Raw genomic sequence first — 23025 nt, 5'->3', positions numbered from 1 at the left:
CATTAATATAATGACAGTGCATTGTCAATATATTTATGAGAATATTATGTATGTACATAAAAACATTTGTAATTTTAAGAAAAACTGTGATGTACATAATATAAATACTAGAAATAAACATAAACTCGCGGTGCCCTTCACACGGCTCTGTAAAATTAAAAAATCATTCATGGGTAATTGTGTTCGATTTTATAATAAACTTCCGAATCATATTACTGACTTGTCAATTAATAAATTTAAGAATCATGTAAAGCGTGTACTCATTTCCAAAGCTTATTATACAACACAAGACTACATGAATGATAAAACAACGTGGGATTAATTGTTATTCGAAATGGTTTCTTATTTTTACGTTTATTATTATTATTATTGTTGATGAAATTAATATTGTATTTTTTTGGACATTGGATTTTTCCTAGAAATATTCTAGACATGTATTTTTATATATACATATACCTAATTATATATTTTTTGTTTAACGATTATTTTTATATGAAATTGTATATTATAGACTCAATATTATTATGAACAATAATTTACAACAATAAATTGCTCTGATAATTAGGTTAGATTAAGATCATAATATATATGTAATGAACTATTCATAAGAGCTTGTAACTAGGCCTACATGAATAAAGATATTTTGAATTGAATTGAATTGTATGTAAGGGATGGATAGTGACATAGGCTACTTCTTGTCTCTTTCTAACCCACCACTTCCCTAAAAGGGGGATGGAAGTTTAAAAGCCGTGGGGAAAAGCTTGTATGCTATAGGCTAGTTCCCTATACTTAAAATTTAATGTTTTGTGCAGTGCACGAAATAAAGCATCACATAATTGGGAGAAAAATATGGACAGTAGTTATGTTTAAACATAATTTCTATTTAATAAGTCAAAAAGAAAGATATAAAGTAAATGAATTGACCGTGACGTCACTCCTCAGTTTTTCATAGTGATTCCATATTAATCTCTGTCAAACAAGTCTGTCAGTAAATAAGAACAAAGAAAACTATATGCATCCTTTTCTTTAGGGTGCTAGAGAAAAGGATACATACTTTTTTTTGTTCTTATTTACTGACAGACTTGTTTGACAGAGTATAGCAAATCGATTTGACAGTTCATAAAAATAAGCTGAGTTGACTAGTAGGAAACTAACTTAATTATAAAATATATGTATGTACAATTAGTTTGCATCCAATCGTATATACGATATAACCGGAATAGGTACTCGGAAATTGAATATTAATAGCACTTTCCGGTGGTTGGATTTATTTACTTTAATCGGAACTAACAAGTTTCTACTGAAATTAATTAGGAAGGAAAAATTTAATTGAAACGTGGCCATGGCGTAAAAAAAAAAAATCTGTGGCTGAGATTAAGTTTTCGAACTTCGAGGGTTCAGAAAAAAACTTGCTAATAGTCTTTATTATCCAAATACATATACATAATAGTATTTTATGCAATAGGCGTTTAAAGGAGGTCAAAAAAGACGAGTGGCGTGGGTAACAATTTGAGGCGAAGCCGAAAATTGTTATTAAAACGCCACGAGTATTTTTTGACTAAGTTAAACACCGTTGCATACAATACTTTTTCTACGACCATGCACTTAGTTTTTCATTGTTTTCTTGAATAATGTTCGTGAAATTCACACTGTTTCCTGTATTTTGACGCAAAGGTTTGCACTGTCAGCTCAGCTGCCCAAAGCCTTCCCGCGAAAGCGCGCAGTATCGTTATAACAATGCGTTGCCATGGTTACAGAGCCAAACAATGCGTTTTCAGTTTTTTCGATATTGCGCGCATGCGCTGAAAGCCGTCGGACGCTGGCTTTGGGAATAGACTTTTATGTAGGGTTTTAAAGATCTATGCACGACCCTGTAAATGACGAATAACAGTTCGGGAGTAGAAAAAATACATAATATATCACGTCATGTAAAGCTTGGCTATTTGTACATAATTATATGACTTGCCCGCGGCTTCGCTCGCGTTAGAAAGAGACAAAAAGTAGCCTATGTCACTCCCCATTGTCATTGTCAACTCGTCGCTCCGTTTTGCCGTGAAAGACGGACAAACAAACAGACACACACACTTTCCTATTTTGTTAGTATGGATAGTATGGATTGTCCAGAGGGATTATTCTCATGTATTTTTTTTTATTATTATAAATGGGCTTACTCTTGACCACAGACTAGCCAAAGGCAAAGACGTGGCCTACGATGGAGTGAGCTCGCCCAGAAGATGCCTGTTCACTCTTGATTTGAAGGTATGCGGTGAGAGTTCAGTATAGAATGCAGACAATAATAGTTCTTATAAAATTCCACAACGAGGTGCGTAGTCATATAATTATTTCTGGTCAGGCTTTACTTATTTTCTTTTCATCACACTCGCACACTAAATGTGCTATTGCACGCAGGCGGAGCGTGAGTTATCGTATTCTTATCAGGAAAAAGTAGAAGAAAAATTTTTTTTTCGCTAAAAAAATTTTCACTTTTGTATGAGCCGGGCCGCGCGAATCGGTCGAATCTCCATACAAAGATAAAAAAAATTTTTGCGAAAAAAATTTTTTATCCTACTTTTCCTGATGAGAATACGATACTGAATACGCCCTTAAACGGATCACCACCATTTTTGTTACACCCTGTAGAAAAATCGTTATCCCTAGGGAGTTAAGAAATTTCTAGTACTGTATTGAATTCTTTTTTACCATTTTGCATATTTTTTATAATGCAAGTGTGATGAAAAACATTGTGCGTAACTCGGGAATTATGAATATTACTAACTCTAGTCTTTAAATCGCTCCGACAAGCCGTAGCGATTTAACTTACTCTCGTTAATAATATTCAACTTCCTCCCCTTGTTGCACAATGTACTGGTAACTTGCATTACTTGCATATCTTAAAAATCACTTTAAAATTACTATTTTACGTCCCATAGTACTAAAACCAAATCAATCAAAACTATTTGAAACGTAGAGTCAATGCGCTATCCAAATGTAAACACTAAACAGCTCTTACTCGATCAACTTGAACTTTGGCCCGTTAAGTTAAAGTTCAGAATGCAATGCCATGCATGTGTGTTAGCATTACAAGTATGATGTAAGGGCACATCAGTCATTATCAGATAAGGGCGTCTATACACAACAGTAATTGAAAAATGAACATACCGCCGCATGTAGGCCGTGACATTTTCCGGGTTCAAGTCATTAATAAGACGCATTTTCATCAATTTTTTTATAGTTGAGTTCTACGGTATTTAAGTAAACTAACTACTTTATTATAACCAGCATCTGCCCGCGGCTTCGATCGTGTAAGAAAGACAAAAAGTAGCCTATGTCATTCTCCATCCTTTCAACTATCTCCACTTAAAAAATCACGTCAATACGTCGCTCCGTTTTGCCGTGAAAGACGGACAAACAGACAGACACACACTTGACACACTTTCCCATTTATAATAGGTATTAGTATAGATTTGTCATTACGTTTCCCTGTATCCCTTATAGAAAGTGCATTAATAGGCAAAAAACCGGCCAAGAGCGTGTCGGGCCACGCTCAGTGTAGGGTTCCGTAGTTTTCCGTATTTTTCTCAAAAACTACTGAACCTATCAAGTTCAAAACAATTTTCCTAGAAAGTCTTTATAAAGTTCTACTTTTGTAATTTTTTTCATATTTTTTAAACATATGGTTTAAAAGTTAGAGGGGGGGGGACGCACTTTTTTTTCCTTTAGGAGCGATTATTTCCGAAAATATTAATATTATCAAAAAACGATCTTAGTAAACACTTATTCATTTTTAAATACCTATCCAACAATATATCACACGTTGGGGTTGGAATTAAAAAAAAATCAGCCCCCACTTTACATGTAGGGGGGGTACCCCAATAAAACATTTTTTTCCATTTTTTATTTTTGCACTTTGTTGGCGTGATTGATATACATATTGGTACCAAATTTCAGCTGTCTAGTGCTAACGGTTACTGAGATTATCCGCGGACGGACGGACGGACGGACGGACGGACGGACGGACGGACGGACAGACAGACATGGCGAAACTATAAGGGTTCCTAGTTGACTACGGAACCCTAAAAAGGCAAAAATTAGAATGCCGTAGGGAGAGAAAGTTACATTTTATCGACTATCGATAAATTATTTTTACGTGACTTTTCACTAATTGAATGAATGAATGAAATTCACGAATTATGTAAATACGTATAGGATCCGACTAGGCTAGCGATAGATCTCAACTTGGACCACTTTAGGTTTGCTTGCACCAATGTAAATAATGTATGATCGCGCCATCTACATACATAACTATTACCTTAAAAATTTAGGATGATTTATCGAAATTTATTTAATCGTATGGCATACACAAAAACAGGCAGTTAAGTATATGAATGTCAGAGAATACAAATTAAATTACAATTAAAATTTCAACTAAATTCAGTGTGCTCAGCCAAGCAATTGCGTCGGATGTTAGGCGCAGCAGGTCTTCTGGTGGTCCTGAGTATGAGTGCAGAGGGCATCGCTGAATTATATTTTATTTTTTCGAGATTGGAGTTTAGTGACGATTTGAAACTGAAAGTGCTTATTGTAATCCTATTTGAATAAAGAATATTTAGACTTGAGTGTACAATAGTCCTAAGTATTTATTACAAGCAGTTTGTTTTGTATGCTAGCGGCGTAGTGGGGAGCGCTGGGTGCGCACGCGTCGATCTCGCTAATTCATTGTATTAAAGAAGATGTGTGAAAATACTTACTAAGAAATGGGGCAGAAATGTCAGAATAGTACAAATTAGGTGTTTATCATAAGGTGAAGGTAATAGTCGCATTGATAGCGTGCTGAATTGATATTTGAGGTAAAATATTGATTCAAGGACTTTCAAAGTTAAATAAATTAAATCTGTATAGTATAGGTAATTTTATTTACTAATTTAATTAATACTAACTTATTCCATTTTACATTGCAGCGTCCAATCACTATTGCTAATGTCTACTAGGTACCTTCTTTGATATCAATGACGTTTTGCGGAAACGTTTGAGATAAATCCTGTAATAAATCGGACATCTGGTTTATCCTAGTGTCGCATAAAATCATCGATACTTGATGTTGAGCCAAACATCATTAAATGACAAATAGATCTATAAATCTAAATTGGTTAGGATCATGCCCCCTTCGAAGAAACGTAGATGTATTACTATTTTTTGGGAAAAACCTTTCGTAGAACTATAATAATGAAATGAAAACAATTTTTTTGTGACTATTTAGTTATTTAAACAAATATACAATAAATGTTAATTAATATTAATAAAATGTATCAACATTAATAAAATCGAAAATTTGTTACTGAACTATACTGTAATTAACCCTGTTACCCTTGTTAAGTCTGGTTAGCTTTAGTCATAGTCTTAAATATTTATACTGTAAGTCTTAGAATTGTTTCTTCAGCGTAGGAAAAATGTAAATGTAATGTAAATGGTAATGTTTGGACTGACTCCACGAGACAGGCCTAGCCCAGTGTGGTGGTCAAAGGTAAAATACTTGTAACACTCTTTGGCAAATAAACTATTTTATTTTTTTATATATTATATTTTGTTTTTTTTTTTGTTTTTTTTAGGGTTTTAGATCTTATTAAGTCAAAAGTTTAAAAAGTATAACAAGGTTATTATTCGATACCTTCCTCATTCTCATGTGTCGTTAAACTCGTTAACATTTATTTACTTCACATAATTAATATTATGCAGTTTATACAATATCTTCTAGAAAAAACGATGATTTTACTTTCGTCAAAATTCTTTGTAGATAAAATTTTGATTTAATTAAATCTTTACCTAAATAGCTTCTTCTTACACTACGCAATACCTTGGACAAAGATAAATAACTAGGTGTATTAAGTACATGCATGGAGGAAACCATGTCAGTGGCTAACTTTCCATATTGTAATATATGCATTCTGCATAAACCATGCAAATGATTCGCGTGATTGGCTTCATGGCAAAAAAATGCTAAGCGGATCAGCTGCTCAAAAGTATGTACACACGCGCTTATTCCTATATTAATAGAGTTGCGTTAATATCTTTTTGAATACTTAATCCGTTTAGTTACTTATGTTTTTCAATCGGGATATAGCGTCGGTCTAGTGGTGTTCTGGGGTATTCAACACCTCATGCATGGATGACAAAAACAAACACATTATTTACTGTTAAAATGAGCGATTATGTTGGCTTAATGGTTATATCGGTTTTCCATTTAACGGTGTATCCCGACTGTCGGGTTAGCCAACCATTTCGCGTTTTTGACAGCATTTCAGACATTTTCTTGAGATTACGCTTGGTAATTAATTCAACTAGTCAGCTACTGGAACGGTTAGCTATAAAAAGTACCTATAATTGGACTGAAAAAGAGATATCATTATAAAATTATATTTAGGTACTAATTTAATACTTACTAAGACAAATTTATGATGAGCGACAAGGTGATCCACCTACTTAAATTACGTCTTATTTGAGTTGTTTAGCCTTTACAGTTAAAATAGTTATCGCTTTTTTTATTAGCGCCTATTTTTTTTACTGAATAGCCGTGACGCATGGAACATCGTCATCTGTTCTCACTTATATAACCTTGACACGATGAGTTCAAGTCTCTCAACACAATACAATCATTTCATATTGTAAGAAAAATAAAATTACCTACCAAATATATCTCTACTAATATTATAAACTCTGTCGATATTAAGTAATGCCTCTCATCAGAATTTAGGTGAAATTGGGATTAGTATTTGGATTAGTCTCTAGGAAGGACAAAATGCAGTTTATTATGAAACTCATTATTTTATGCAGACGCAATAGTTGCAATAGGAAGCTAGAATCTAGAAAAAAAAGTTGTTTGTCAGTCTTTCACGGCAAAAGGGAGTGACGAATCACGAATTGATGTGATTTTTTAAGTGGAGATAGTTGAAGGTATGGAGAGTGACATAGGCTACCTTTCCGCTTCCCTAAAATGGGTAGTGGAGATTTGTATAGAGCATTTCGCAATTTTAGAATTTGACGCGAGCGATGCCGCGGGCAAACGCTAGTAAAGAAGTAGTAAAGTGATAGTATGATAGTTCAATGGTGACAAAATTTCAACATGTAACATTTTTATCTATTTGTTTCAGACATCCCACGATGCAGCGATAGCAACCAGATGGCGCATAAAACAGTGACTCAAACCACCACAAAAATGCCCAGTGAAAGTTTGGATTTCAAAAGTGTAGTGATGTGCTGACTATCGATAGTGTCACGATGGATTTGGATAATCTGACTGCGGTGGTAAACACCACGGCGACGATCTCTTATCCGAGAGAGGCTACCATTTTGGCTGCCGTATGTGCGTGCATCTTTAGTGTAGTTGGGGTTGTTGGTAAGTTTTTGTCACTACTTTTTTTTTTTGGTTACATATTTTGTCTTATAGTCAATAGTCAACAGTTTCGTGGTTTCCTGAGGCTATTAGTCTAAGGTTTTAGAACTGCTAGTTTACAGGCAACTGACTGACTTACATGAGTGAATTGTAACATTTGTAAAATTCCTAAATTGAAAAACCATTATCAAATGTTTCGTATTCACAAATATATTAAATTGAATTGCCAATTATGGTACGTAATTCAACCAATATGTCAAAGTTTAAAAAATAACATAATTAGTGCCGACTCAATCATATTATTTGTATGGCGTATGAATAAAATAAATAAAATTAATAAAAAACATCATCATTAAAAGTTTGTGGTGCCATACTTAAAAATCATATTTAATAATACAGTAATTATTCTTTGCCATAAAACAGCAGGCACTTTAGCCAATGACAATTAAAAGTATCTTGAATGACCATATTGCCTTGTGACGACCTATTGTCAGCCTGATGGTTAACCCACGTGTTCGAGTTACGTATATATTCGTCGAAAGCAATGGCCGTTTGTTTACGCGTCGAATCGAAACGTCATAATAACGCGTTCTTTGAACCGCATGAATGAGTTTTTCTATCAACAAACGGGGTTGCACAACTGTATCTTTTATAGTTTACTACTCAAATATGGGTCTTACGAGTGTAAACAAAGTAATGATACCTTACGGCGTAAATAAAATAAAAAAATTAAATAACTACAAAATGACTTAAAATTAATCGACTTGAAAAATTTCTATATTCCTATTTGCATATCCTCAAAACGAATACTTTGAAAATTACATTATAACGAGGTATTTTTTTTTCCTTATACTTAACCTAATTTTTCTTTAATAATTAATTGCGTTATATGCAGAATTGCAGACATTTTTGACTCAGATAATTCAGTATAGATATCGTAATCGAAACATGACACTATTAAGAGCGCAAAATAAAATTGACACAATTTTCTTAAAATAGTAATCGATACGATAAACGTTAAACGTACGCAAACAACACTATCGCTAAGTGTCCGAATAATCGGTAAATTATCGGCCGAACGGTGCTAAGTGGCATGGCTAACGTCACACATAAGGTGTTTATGGTTTTATCGGTTTTAAAATTACATGTTTTTGTGACATGAATTCTAAATTGAAGTTTTTACTTTTTATCGATTTTGGCGACCGGTCTGGCGCAGTCGGTAGTGAGTTGACCCTGCCTGCTACGCCGCGGTCCCGGGTTCGAATCCCGGTAAGGGCATTCATTTGTGTGATGAGCACAGATATATGTTCCTGAGTCATGGATGTTCTTCTATGTATATAAGTATTTATATATTATATATATCGTTGTCTGAGTACCCACAACACAAGCCTTCTTGAGCTTACCGTGGGCCTCAGTCAATCTGTGTAAGAATGTCCTTATAATATTTATTTATTTATTTATAATTTATTTATTTATCGAAGAGGCATTATTTATGCTGAGTAAGACCATAGAGGTAAACAAAATGTTGATTATTTTTTTTTAGTCACTTGGTTAGTGGTAAAACTGAAAAATCACAAGTCATTCCTGTTTTTTTTTAATAAGTAATTAGATTGTGAAGTACAACAAACCGTTATGTTCAAACACATAGCTATGCAGATAAAAGATATCCCTTGTTATACAAAACACGCACAGCTGTGTAAGCATTAATGTTTCACTTATTTAAATTCCGAAGCACGTGCGGACATACTGTCAAACATAATGTCTAGTTCACTAAAAATGATGGATGTTACACATTTATCAAAATCAATTTATTATGTTTTGAATACTATCGATATTAACTTAGGTACTCGAATTTCATCCTTATTGATAACCGACCATAAGTATATTTGTACCCTTTGGCCTTTTGATTAAAATGGCACATATGTTTCCCTTACCTAAAACTCATTTTTGTAAGTTGTTCAAACCCACGGGCGACCCAATCCTAATTTGGGCTCGTCATATTTGTGCATTAAAGTAAACGTCAGTTTCGTCATGACGTAGGTGGGTTCGAATTCGGGGAATCTTTTAAACGAGACGGACTAACAAGATATACTTTCACCGAGTACAGTCAGCAACATACGTACCTACATTGCCAACAGGTCATTCAAAATATATTTTTTAATCAGAGTTATCATAATATACAGGATTCAAAAAGTTATCTAAGTTGGTGAATGAATATCGATATCGATAAAAAAAATTTCGTCAATCTCTATAATTAAATTCTTGTTAAAAATCTTCTTTATGTAGTGCCTACAATTTTTTTTTTTTGGTTTTTTTTCTGTCATGATGCCCGCTTAATATTTGTAACGCTTTACTTCCTTTGTTTGAGTGTAGTCACATTTTTTATGACATATTCTTTAAGCTTAACTATTAAAATGAAATCAAACATTTGCGTTAGCCCTTAGCCCCTCCTCAATTTTTTTTAACACGAGTAGAAATTTATTTTCAAGTTATAGTCCATTTTATTTTCCACTTTTTTTACATTATTTTATAGAGGTAGGGTGATGTTAGATGACTGTACGGTCTGTACGTTAACGGAACGTACAAGCGTAATTATTTACTTATCCAGTGTAGCGAGTTAGTGCTATTAGTTAACTTTAATATTCGGGTTACTAGGTTCATGTTTCATTTCAGTTACTTTCATTTTGAATTAGTGCCTACTAGAAGCTTTACCTACCTTACCTACTACTTTTATCTTTAGATCTCAAATTTTCAGGCTTGTCTGTAGTTAGTGTAATTACAGCAAACCCATCTGAAACAATTATATAAAAAAATAAAAAAATAATAAAAATAGTTTATTTGCCAAACTAGAAAGATGAATTGAGAAGATGAATTGTTGACTGAAAATTTTAATCTAGATAGCTGTTTTATTTCAGTGTTCGACAAGTGTACCTATAACCATTTTTAGTTATTAACACATTCACTGCCAGCGAACACATACAAAATGATATATTACCTAAAACTCATTTTTACCTACCTTACCTTACCTTATGTTCACCCTAGTACAAAATCATACCTACTCGCAATCGATGTGTTAACAATTGAAATACCTACTCGAACCTGAATTGAAGAAACTTTTACCTGTTAGAATATTAATTATAGTAGTCTGGATAACACTTCTCAGATAGGTTACACAATGCAAGATAATTAGACTCGCTGTCTGGAGGCAGTCCAAACTATATGTCAAAATTATGTGCTTTTTCAGTAAATTCACCTATCTATTGGTTGAATGTTCAATGGAACTATAAACAATTATATCTCTGGCATGATAATATAACCACATTCAGCCTATTTCAATGGTGAGCTCAAATTACGAACACCACGCAATCAATATACTCGTATTAGTAATGTCCCATGTCCCCTCAAATTGCAACATTCCGTGCATAGTTAGAGTAAACAGTGGGGTCCTTACCCTACGGGACAGTGGACCCCCCAGCTGTCAAAGGCATCATTATATTAATGTTCTTGACACGTTCGATCCTTGTAGTGAGAATTTTGTTAAATCGATGAAGATTTCCCTATTAATGAAAATTATGTCTATCGCTTCTAATATTGACAAAAAACAGGAAGTCTTATTCCCTATGTGACTCTTTCGCACTTCGCCGAGCGGTTTCAATCCAAATCCGTGAAAATAAGATCTTTTCCTCATTCTTCGGATCTAGTACTTAAACTACGATACAAATAGATCTACGGCTACGACGAATCTTATTTCCACGGGTTCGAATCGGATTCGGATCGGAAGTAGTGCGAAACCGCTCAGAGGACCGGTTTTTGAATTTCGAATGCACGAACTCGCCGTTCGAAAGTCTGTGGAAAACGACGGAATGCCATTTTTGAAAAAGGGCGGCTAGTAATAATAAATATTGGGGGACACCTTACACAGATCAACCTAAGCAAAGCTTGTACTGTGGGTAGGCGACGATATACATACTTATATAGATAAATACATACTTATATACATAGAAAACATCCATGACTCAGGAACAAGTATCTGTGTTCATCACATAAATAAATGCCCTTAATGGGATTCGAACCCGAGAATGCGGCTTAGCATCAGGCAGGTTCACTACCAACTAGACCAGACCAGTCGCCAATTTTAAACCTATTGGCAATGACTCGCTTTCGAGTCTGTATTCGAATTTAAATCGCTAGTAATGGAGATATTATTGAAATCGAATTGTCGTCATTCAAAAATCGACTCACTGAATCCCAAAGCGATTCTTCTGTTTCCGCAGCCGCACAGACTAATAAAATATGGGAACTCCTATCAAACGCACTCCCTCCCAGGACGGGCACTTGCTTTATTGCAAATAAGGGCTCCATAAAGAGTTGCACTCATTATAATTATAAAGTGTCCGTATAAATACCGCAACAAATAACAATCGACAATTTGAACAGCGTCCATTTTGCAAAGCACTCAATCGAGTTGAGTGGCCAATCCATTAGCGGGATATTAAGCGGTTGTTTGTCTTCTGTACGTGGTGGTAAACAAATGTACTGTTGGTTGATGTTGCATTCTCATTTATTAACTTAGCAACTATTTCTGGAGGTACCCTGGAACTAATTTGTTTCAAATTCTGATAAAGATGACAAAATACGAATAAAATAATTATGTTTATAATTTGAAAAAGGGTAAGAGTTAAGAGCTGATAGTATCAGCTACCAAAGTGCATGGATAAATTATGAATGAATTTATTGATAAATTCACCATGCACTTTTGCAGCTGATAGTACCTAAGTAACTCTTAAAGCGCTAGGAAAACAACAAAGGGTTTTATTTGATGTATGAAAATGATTGAATAAGACTTTAATTAGCCGGAATTTGCTGTAAATAATTTTGTTTATAAATCACAAAAAAATTTCTTCGTTTAGTAACTTTACGTACCTACCCTACTTACTAGCATTTATTCTTGAATTACATTATTTTAGTTCATGTAAAATATGATAATACTTTTAGAAATCATGAATTTACACACAAAATGAAATTATTTACTGGCACAATGACGGAAGCATCGATAACTAAATTTATCGATATAGGAAATCCCTAATTTAATAAAGCATATTCCTAATTTTTTCTACATATCCCGGTAGATTTCTACTACATAACCCAATCAGTGCCTTACTCCAAAAACTAACATGAAAATGCATGAAACTATATCTATCATAAACAACCTGATCATAAATCATAACATTCATAACATAACCTCAAAAATAAATGTTTTCGTTTCAGGCAACTTCGTAACAACCGTCGCCCTCCTCATGCACCCGAAACTGCGGACCCACGTCACAACCATGTTTGTGCTATCCCTCTGTGTGTCAGACCTCATGTTCTGCGCTATAAACCTGCCTCTGACCGCCAGAAGGTTTATAAAAGCAGACTGGGGGTTGGGCGAACAACTGTGTCAGATGTTCGCATTCGTGTTTTACGGGAATGAGGCTGTTTCTTTGCTGTCTATGGTGGCGATTACCATCAACAGGTAAGATCTTTCACTTAAATGTACCTGCCTATAAGCTAGAACTATGTTCCTTCTGTGTTCCTTCTATCCCTCTGTATGTCAGACCTGCAGGCCTAGCACATGATGGCCGCGAGAGTATGTCGCCGCGAGATAGACTACCTGTCCTTATGTCATTAATACAATTAGACAAAGACGTGTCATCTATCTCGCGGCGACATACTCTCGCGGCCATCATGTGCTAGGCCTACTGATGTTCTGTGCTATAAACCTGCCTCTGACCGCCAGAAGGTTTATAAAAGCAGACTGGGGGTTGGGCGAACAACTGTGTCAGATGTTCGTATTTGTGTTCTACGGGAATGAAGCTGTTTCTTTGCTGTCTATTGTGGCGATTACCATCAACAGGTACCTAAGATCTTTCACTTAAATGTACCTGCCTATAAGCTAGAACTATGTTCCTTCTGTGTTCCTTCTATCCCTCTGTATGTCAGACCTGATGTTCTGCGCTATAAACCTGCCTCTGACCACCAGAAGGTTTATAAAAGCAGACTGGGGTTTGGGCGAACAACTGTGTCAGATGTTCGCATTCGTGTTCTACGGGAATGAAGCTGTTTCTTTGCTGTCTATGGTGGCTATTACCATCAACAGGTGAGATTACTTACCTACATATCTATAATAAAAGGTAGTAGGTATGATATAAAACAAAAGCTAGTGAAAGTAGTGAATGATATGATGGGCGATACAGATGTATGGAAGATGAAGACATGCATGCTACGCCGAGCCCAAATTTTGGTGAAACACTGTTAGCTTATATGTGAGAAATAAATGAAATGAAAATGAAATGAAATGAAATCCCCGTCATTCGGACGTCATAACATAAGGGCAAATGAACGATAGATAATGTTCTATTGTACTTAAGTTAGAATATTATTTTTTCGTGGTATTCTTATGTCTCTGACATGGTATGAGCTATCATCTTTATAAGAAATCATTCAAATGAAGTTGTAGGTTTACCCTTGAATCGCCGACAGACATTTGTTCGAATATTATTTCAAAGACAACGTTTCAAATAATTTAATTTCATCGACAGTTCATATCGTAGAACAATCCATACAAGTAAAATCAAACCGTAGACTTTTATTTCGTAGATAAGTTATTCCGAGTATACTTTATATCATGGTATTTCGTTTCGTGTTTTTGCATTTCATTTTGTTTTACATTTAATACAATTCATTACGCATAATATTATTTCAATTATGATTTTTTTAAATTTTACAATTTGTAACCTGTTTGTTTGGTTACAGTTCTAACCTAAGCTAAACCTACTTTAAAAAAGGTTCGTTGTTGTGTAGGGTCGCAGTTCTAACCTAACCTAAACCTACTCTGTAAACTGTTTGTTTTTGTGTGTGGTCACAGTTCTAACCTAACCTAAACCTACTATATGTACCTATAGACCGTTCGTTCATGTGTAGGGTCGCAGTTCTAACCTAACCTAAACCTACTCTGCAATACGTTTACTTCTGTGTAAATCACAGGTCGAACCTAACCTAAACCTACTCTGTAAGCTGGTCATCGTTTTGTAGCATCGCAGTTCTAACCTAACCTAAACCTACTGTAATATAGGATTTAAGCCAATGGTCATAGTATAATTATGGACGTATGTGATGTGCCACGATAAAATATGTAGTTGAAACAAAAATACTCGAAACAATTTTACTCGAACTAAACTTGCGACGATTTGTTGTCGATGAAATGATATTCGATGAAAAGTTTGTCGGCGAAACAAGGGTACACCGAAGTTGTACTAAGGCACCATTTTCATACGTTTCATTACTCTGTGTCTCACCTACACGGGAAGCATGATCGCGCGATAGACGATAAAATAGCAGGCCGTCCCTATCGCACTATTTGTAAGTGCGATAGGGACGGCCTGATATTTTATCGTCTATCGCGCGACCATGCTTCCCGTGCTGATGTCCTACGTAGGTAGCTGACGTAGACGAAACTTATCCAGAAAAATTTAAACAAAGTTGTGAATTTAAATCAATCTCTGTTTAAGTATGCAAACACTGAAGAATTATAAGCCCTTGAAATACTTAAAAGAAGATGTACTCCGGGAACCCTCTTCAAGTGCCATTCACATGGCTCATTAAAGCACTGATATGACTCGAGTGGCGTGAGTGACGTTAGTGACCAATTAAAGGGTTTGAATCATTTGTATTGATTTATTAAATGACATTAAAGGAGGCGGGTTATCGATTCGTTGGGATCATCCTTTTTTACGTATGTTTCCATAATATTTTATTTTTTATTTTATTTATTCAATTAATATACCTACATGAGTACATGTGGATACAAGACCATTATTTTAAATATATTGCTCCACAAAACTATTTATACAGGGTGATTCATGAGTCGTGAGCAGGAGTGAACAGGGTACTGGGGAGGGTCACGCTGAGCAACTTTCATAATGGGGCAACACTGAATTGTGATTATTTTTCTTAACTATGACTTAATTGATAAGTACTTAATTGATAGCTAATTATCAATTACGTTCTAATTATGACTTAATTGATGATTAACTATCAATTAAGTCATAGTTAAGAAAAAAAAATATCACAATTTAGTTTGACTGTGGAGTCAGAGATATTATAATGTAGTCTAAGACGATTCCAGGCCATTGGCATGTTTTTACTCTAGTTAAATTATTTAAGTAGTCACACTGCTGTTAAACTATAAACTGAAATAAGAGGTCAACTGAGGACGCTGGTAAATCCAGCTCTGGACGCTTCTCTGAAGGTCTTGGTCTTTTTTTGTACATATAGATGTATATATTAAGGCCATTTTTTTCAAAGTTGTCCACCCAACTTTCTTTGTTACATGGGTATTTTTTACGCGATTCTTACTCATAATCGAGAGCTCTTTCGATCCTGATAGGAAAAAAAATGTCCCAAGATTTCCATACATTTTTTCGAACCTTCCATTCCGTTACCGCCATACAAAATGTATGAAAAAGTGGTAACGGAATGGGAAAAAAACCTTGGGACACTTTTTTTTCTCCTATTAGGATTGAAAGAGCTCGCGATTCTGAGTGGATACCACATAAAAATTTCCAAATCTAAAAAAAAAGTGGAGTGGACAACTTTGAAAAAAGTGGCCCATATGACACTTATAACAGACATTTTTAGTTGAAAATGTATACCCCTCACCATCGGGCCAGGATCTGATTATGAAAACATGGAGAAAGTAAGGAAAAGCTCACAAATTTCAGAAAAAAGTATATCAAACTGTTTTCTGAAGCCGGTATATCACTAGTTTTACTCGTTTTAACAACTAAGAATAAAACTGGGAAAAATAGCTAGCAATCTATCATACACCCATGCCTAAATTGGTAAAAATTGACAAATTTCTTTATATTTTCTTCCACCAAAACTGTCAAGTATATTGCTATAACTGCAGTCTGCATAAGAAACACTGCCCCACCTTTCCAACCCATATCAATTCCTTGAACAAACCTGACCGAAGTTGAACGGCCGCGTCTATCCATGCATTAATATTAATGCAATCTAAACTGTCGTGCTTGCGGGCCATGATTTGAATTTTATGGCTTGTTTGTTGGTGAATTTGTTAACCTATGTTTTTGTATTTAATAGATAGGTAGGTAGTAAAATCCACAAGTTGAAGGCACGAGACCTCGGGCCCCTCCCCTTAGGCAGCGTCCACACTCATGAGACGCATGTCTTGCGGCGCGGAACGGACGTCTCCGCCACGCCGCCGCCGCGACGCCTGGAGGCGCGTCATACGTCCTTCCTATACAAAATGTACGTTTTCTGAATTACATTCAGGCGGCGTGGCGAAGACGTCCGTTGCGCACCGCAAGACATGCGTCTCATGAGTGTGGACGCTGCCTTACTAGTAGATGGTATGGTGTATTCAAATTACTATGTGGGATGCGTAGTGATATCTCCCACGGGTTCCACTTACTTGCAGTAGGTATAGCTCCAGGCGTAGAAAGCAAACAAGCAGGATACGTTTTGTAGCTTTATTCTTGAGCACACACATGCGTAAGCGAACAGTTTACAATTACAGAAGGAGAAATGTAAGACAGGCAAAGCAAAAGCACTTAAATGTATAAAGCGCGAGCGAGTGCACAAAGGAATGCGATTGGAATGCGACCGAGCAGCGCGGTGGCGTGCGCTGTGCGTCAGAGAGGCAGATAGACTGGTGAGCGCGGCGCGCGGGGGAACATGCGCGGGCGCAGGGCGGCTGGCCGGGAACCGGTCACGCCGCGACGTTATCAGCTGTGTGCAGTCGCTCCGCGCGCTAAACTATCTACTAATAACAAGAATCTGTTTGTCCGCTTCAACATACAAAATATGTGACATTAACATTTTATATTTTATTCTCACATAGTTCAGCTTAATTATTTCATAATAATGAATAAAAGGTTAAAAGGGTAAAATTCATTAAATTCTAATCAAAAATTAAAATTACTGTACATAATCGTTAATTGAATAATTAGGATATAAAATAAATTCATTTGACATAATTAAATTCATTGTAAATAAATAAAATTAAAATGATTTGATATAAATAATTAATTTGAATTGATTGATGAATAAAAATTGTAAAAAGTAAAACTGTAAAATGTAAAACAATAAAAACATTAAAATTAATAAAATACATAAAATCTGTGGCAGAACGCCCACATCACCCCCCTCCAGAGACCTGCTAAGGGCGATAATAGTCAGGGAAACGTACTACACGACCTGAACGCGTACGCTTGACGACATCTTCCTCATTCAAAGCTGAACTGGTGGTGGTTGTTTTATGTGAGTTGTTCTGTGTTTTATGTGTAGTGTGAGTGGTGTGTGTGTCGTGAAGTATGTAGGCTGGCTTTATCCGGTCTACAGATACCGTCACAGACTTACCATTAATGAGTAAGGTATACACCTTCGGTTCTCTCTTCAGAACCTCATAGGGTCTCGTGTACGCTGGTTTTAGCGACTTGCATAGGGTATCGTCCCTCAGGAACACATGCGAAGACGTTGCCAGGTCATTAAAAATAAAAATACGACGCTGACCTACATGACGGGATGCTGGTGTCGGGTGCAGGTTCCTTGTGAACGTGCGAAGCCGAGACAAGTAATCCGTCACATCTGGTAATGGATCAGCCCCTGGGTTGAAAAATTCACCAGGCATACGCAAGGGCTGACCGTAGACCAGCTCCGCAGAAGTTGCTTGGAGATCCTCCTTAAACGCGTTCCTCATGCCCAACAACACCAATGGGAGTGATTCAACCCAGGTGGAGGTGGCGTGACACGTGATGGCAGATTTCAAATGGCGGTGCATACGCTCCACCATCCCATTGCACGCTGGGTGATAAGCGGTGGTACGCTTATGTACAAACCCTGCCAGCCCGGACAGCTTCTTGAAGAGCGCAGACTCGAACTGACGACCTCTGTCGGTGACAATATCCACCGGGCACCCGAAGCGAGCTATCCAGCCATGCAGCAGAGCTTGTGCGACGGTATCGGCAGATATGTCCTGTATTGGGATTGCCTCAGGCCATCTCGTAAAACGGTCAATGGCAGTGAGGCAGTACCTAAAACCTTGGCAAAGTGGAAGTGGCCCAATTAGGTCAATGTGAATATTCAAGAACCTGCCCTTAGGGATGTCAAACGATGACAGTGGTGCGGAGACATGCCGAGTGACCTTCGAACGCTGGCAAGCCAGACAGTTCCGGGTCCATTCGCGACAGTCTCTTCTCACCCCAGGCCAGACGTACCTGTCTGCCACGAGCTTCACAGACGCGTTCGCCCCTGGATGGCTAAAGGAATGCAGGCTCTCAAAGACCTGACGCCTCAACTCTGCTGGAACGTAAGGTCTGGCAGTTGAGGAGCTCTCATCGCAGTACAGCTCAGCATCAGACCCAGGCACTTGGACTTTAGTCAGGCGCAACGAGGTGTCTTCCTTGAGTAGCTGCTCCAACTCCGGATCGTTGCGTTGAGATGCAGCCAGCTTGCTCAAGTCCACGGGCTGCGTGATCTCCTCGATCCTAGAGAGAGTGTCAGCTACGACATTGTCCTTACCCGAGATGTGCCTGATGTCTGTGCTGAACTGCGATATGAAATCCAGGTGACGGAATTGCCTGGGCGAGCAATTCTCCTTGCGAGAATGAAACGCAAAGCATAACGGCTTGTGGTCAGTGTAGATGGTGAAGTCACGGGCTTCGACCATGTGCCGGAAATACTTAATCGCCTCATAAATCGCAAGGAGTTCGCGATCGTACGGCGAGTATTTCTGCTGGGCAGGACTCAGCTTGCGCGAGAAGAAAGCCAGCGGCTCCCAGCCCCTCTCCTCGTTGAACTGCTGCAACACTGCCCCCATGGCCACGTCTGATGCATCCGTGACGATGCTGAGCTTCGCCTGGGCATCCGGATGTGCCAAAAGAGCAGCCTGACTCAAGTCCTGCTTACAGCGATCGAATGCGTCCTGCTCCGCCGACGTGAAGTGAACCGGGTGCGAAGCCTTCACCGAACCCGCCAACAGAGCGTTCAGAGGAGCTTGGTTCTGAGCAGCACTGGGTATGAACCTGCGATAAAAGTTCAACATACCCAGAAAACGCCTGAGCTCCCGCACGTTCTTGGGTGGCGGAAAGTCCTTGATTGCGTCGACCTTGGACGGGAGAGGCCTTGTGCCTTCGGCAGAGATGCGGTAACCTAAGAATGTTACCTCTGAGGCTCCGAAGACGCACTTGGCAGTATTCACCACCATGCCATACTCCCGCAAACGGACGAACAGCTGACGAAGATGGGCTTCATGGGTCTTCTCGTCCTTTGAGAAGACTAAGAAGTCGTCCAGGTAGCTATAACAAAAGTCAAGTCCCCGCAACATTTCATCCACGAAGCGCTGGAACGTCTGCCCGGCATTTCGAAGTCCGAACGACATGTACGGAAATTCGAAAAGACCGAACGGCGTGGTAATGGCGGTCTTCGGGATGTCGTCAGGGTTAACGGGGATCTGATTATATGCCTTAACAAGATCAATGGTTGAAAACACACGACAGCCTGTGATACTCTGCGCGAAATCCTGGATATGGCGAATAGGATACCTATCAGGTACTGTTCGCGCGTTGAGCATCCTATAATCGCCACAGGGTCTCCAACCATTGTCCTTTTTAGGGGCCAAATGCAAGGGAGAAGCCCAAGGGGACTCGGAGGGTCTGGCTATGCCACTAGCGAGCATAGAAGAAAACTCCTCCTTGGCGATCTTTAATTTGTCAGGAGCCAACCTACGAGGTGAACTGAAAACAGGGGGTCCAGGTGTAGTTCTGATATGGTGAAGTGTGTTATGCTTTATTATGCGGTGTATGCCAGATGGGCGAGTGATGTCAGGGTATTCCTGTAGTATAGTGTGGTAAACAGACTCACCAGTTACAACTTTGATTGAGGCAATGTCGTCAGACGGTCGGGCAGGCAAACCCGCGGCCGAAAGTAGTGTATTGCCATCTATGAGTCGACGTTCCCTGCAATTTACAAGAAGATTATAATGTATTAAAAAATCAACACCTATTATCGCCTTTGTCACATCCGCTACAATAAATCGCCAGACAAAGTCACGGCGCAAGCCTATATTAAGCACTAGATGCACGAAACCGTACGTGTTTATCACTGTGCCGTTAGCGGCGCACAAATCATAGTTTGTCGGCTGTCTGCGTTCATTTAATTTGTTACGCGGAAAAACACACAAATCACTACCTGTGTCCACGAGGAATGTGACCTTCGACCTGGAGTCCACGACGAATAAGCGACCTTTGCTAGGGCAGCCGCTCGCCGCCATCACCGACTGCCCGATGCGTTTCCCGACTGGTAATCACAAGGCTTGATGCACCTTTTAGCCTGCTCTCCGAACTTGTGATGGTACCAGCAGGTAGGGAACTTCCGATAGCTGGAGTTGGACCTCTTGGACGTTGAACGCTGCCTGGTGTGACCCGATGACCTCTCCCTAGGCCGGGACATTCGACCAACTTTAGCATCCAGCGCCTGCATCCGCCTGCTCAGTTCCGCGATCTGCAGCATCAGGGGATCCGATGACGTGGAGGGTAGCGACGCTGCTGCCACCTGCGGGGCGGGCGCGACAACGTCGTGAAGGCGATCGGCGAGCTCTGCCAAGTCCTCCAGGGATGATTTTAACTGTGACGCGACAATATCTTGCGTCCGTTGTGGTAGCCGATTAACCCAGATGGAACGTAGAAAGTCCTCAGGTAGCCCAGGTCCCGCCAAGTTCTGAAGATGCCGAAGAAACTGTGAAGGCTTCCTGTCTCCCAGCTCTTCCAGGTTGAGGACCTGCTGGACCTTCCTCTCACGCGACGCAGAAAGTCGTTTAATGAGCTCCGTCTTGAGCTTTTCAAATTTGTTCTCCTCCGGTGGTGACGTAATGATGTCCTCTACCTCCGCCGCATATTGAGGCTCAAGTTGTGCCATGGCGTAATAAAATTTGGTCTCGTCCGTTGTAACACGAGACAACCGAAATTGTCCTTCCAACTGCGCAAACCATAGCGCCGGTTTTTCAGGATAAAACGGGGGAATCTTCACACCAACCCGAAATGACTCAGCCGTTAATGGCTCGGCGCCATTTTGTAACGGTATTTCTTTGTCTTGCTCAGTGCCTTTGCCGTCTGCCATGCTGAAGTGTTTAGCGAGGAGTCACCAATGTGGGATGCGTAGTGATATCTCCCACGGGTTCCACTTACTTGCAGTAGGTATAGCTCCAGGCGTAGAAAGCAAACAAGCAGGATACGTTTTGTAGCTTTATTCTTGAGCACACACATGCGTAAGCGAACAGTTTACAATTACAGAAGGAGAAATGTAAGACAGGCAAAGCAAAAGCACTTAAATGTATAAAGCGCGAGCGAGTGCACAAAGGAATGCGATTGGAATGCGACCGAGCAGCGCGGTGGCGTGCGCTGTGCGTCAGAGAGGCAGATAGACTGGTGAGCGCGGCGCGCGGGGGAACATGCGCGGGCGCAGGGCGGCTGGCCGGGAACCGGTCACGCCGCGACGTTATCAGCTGTGTGCAGTCGCTCCGCGCGCTAAACTATCTACTAATAACAAGAATCTGTTTGTCCGCTTCAACATACAAAATATGTGACATTAACATTTTATATTTTATTCTCACATAGTTCAGCTTAATTATTTCATAGTAATGAATAAAAGGTTAAAAGGGTAAAATTCATTAAATTCTAATCAAAAATTAAAATTACTGTACATAATCGTTAATTGAATAATTAGGATATAAAATAAATTCATTTGACATAATTAAATTCATTGTAAATAAATAAAATTAAAATGATTTGATATAAATAATTAATTTGAATTGATTGATGAATAAAAATTGTAAAAAGTAAAACTGTAAAATGTAAAACAATAAAAACATTAAAATTAATAAAATACATAAAATCTGTGGCAGAACGCCCACAACTACACCCATGCAATTTTTAATTGCACGAGGCCATGCGCTTGAGGAACAGGTGTCGTCATAGAGATATATGATGGGTGCCGTAGCTGAATGGCATTTCTGCGCGAAACGAAAACCAAACGCCGCGATAGGTAGTCTGGCCCTGTAAAAATTCATTGTAAAAAAAAAATAGGAAAAAATGTAAATAATAATTTTAAATGATACTTAGTTTTACGAATAAATTTACTTATCATGTGAAAATACATTCAACAAAATATTAATTTAGACTAACACGATTTGCACTCATAATTTTAGAACAAAACGGGACTTAATCGCGTAAACACTTACATTTATATTTGGCCACTTACATTTATTTTGTCTACCCGTGACCACGAACATAATGTGATGTTCGAAACGTCGGGCCAAATATAAATGTAAGTGTTTACGCGATTAAGTCCCGTTTTGTTCTAAAATTATGACATTCAACAAAGACAAAAAAAAACTAACAAAGTAACAAAAAAAATGTTTTTTTGTCGAAGTTATTTTGCCCTCAGAAATACGCAGTTAAAATCTTTCGGTTCCCTCATGCTACACCGTGATGGATTGGACTCCTTTCTGAAGGCCTTTGCCCAGCAAATCTAAATAAATAATGAAATAATAAATGTACATATTATATCGGACTACGGCG

At 38.3% G+C, this 23025-nt stretch overlaps 1 protein-coding gene across 3 annotated transcripts in view; it reads left to right on the top strand.

Annotated features, from left to right (window-relative positions):
* LOC125231644 (protein trapped in endoderm-1) overlaps nt 1-23025 on the top strand; it is an 88827-nt gene that overhangs the window by 28243 nt on the left and 37559 nt on the right. For 2 of the 3 annotated variants that reach the window (XM_048137127.1, XM_048137126.1), the window contains exons 2-3: nt 7146-7390; nt 12656-12902. In XM_048137127.1, coding sequence (XP_047993084.1) covers nt 7273-7390; nt 12656-12902 — 365 coding nt within the window. In that variant the 5' untranslated portion in view covers nt 7146-7272. Of the gene's footprint in view, nt 1-7145; nt 7391-12655; nt 12903-13371; nt 13527-23025 lie in introns of those variants that run through there. The other variant, XM_048137128.1, reaches the window with a different exon arrangement.

Source organism: Leguminivora glycinivorella, chromosome 12 (assembly GCF_023078275.1).
Source record: "Leguminivora glycinivorella isolate SPB_JAAS2020 chromosome 12, LegGlyc_1.1, whole genome shotgun sequence".
Taxonomy (NCBI): domain Eukaryota; kingdom Metazoa; phylum Arthropoda; class Insecta; order Lepidoptera; family Tortricidae; genus Leguminivora; species Leguminivora glycinivorella.
The sequence above is the reverse complement of the archived record's forward strand: the minus strand, read 5'-3'. Positions and strand labels throughout refer to the sequence as shown.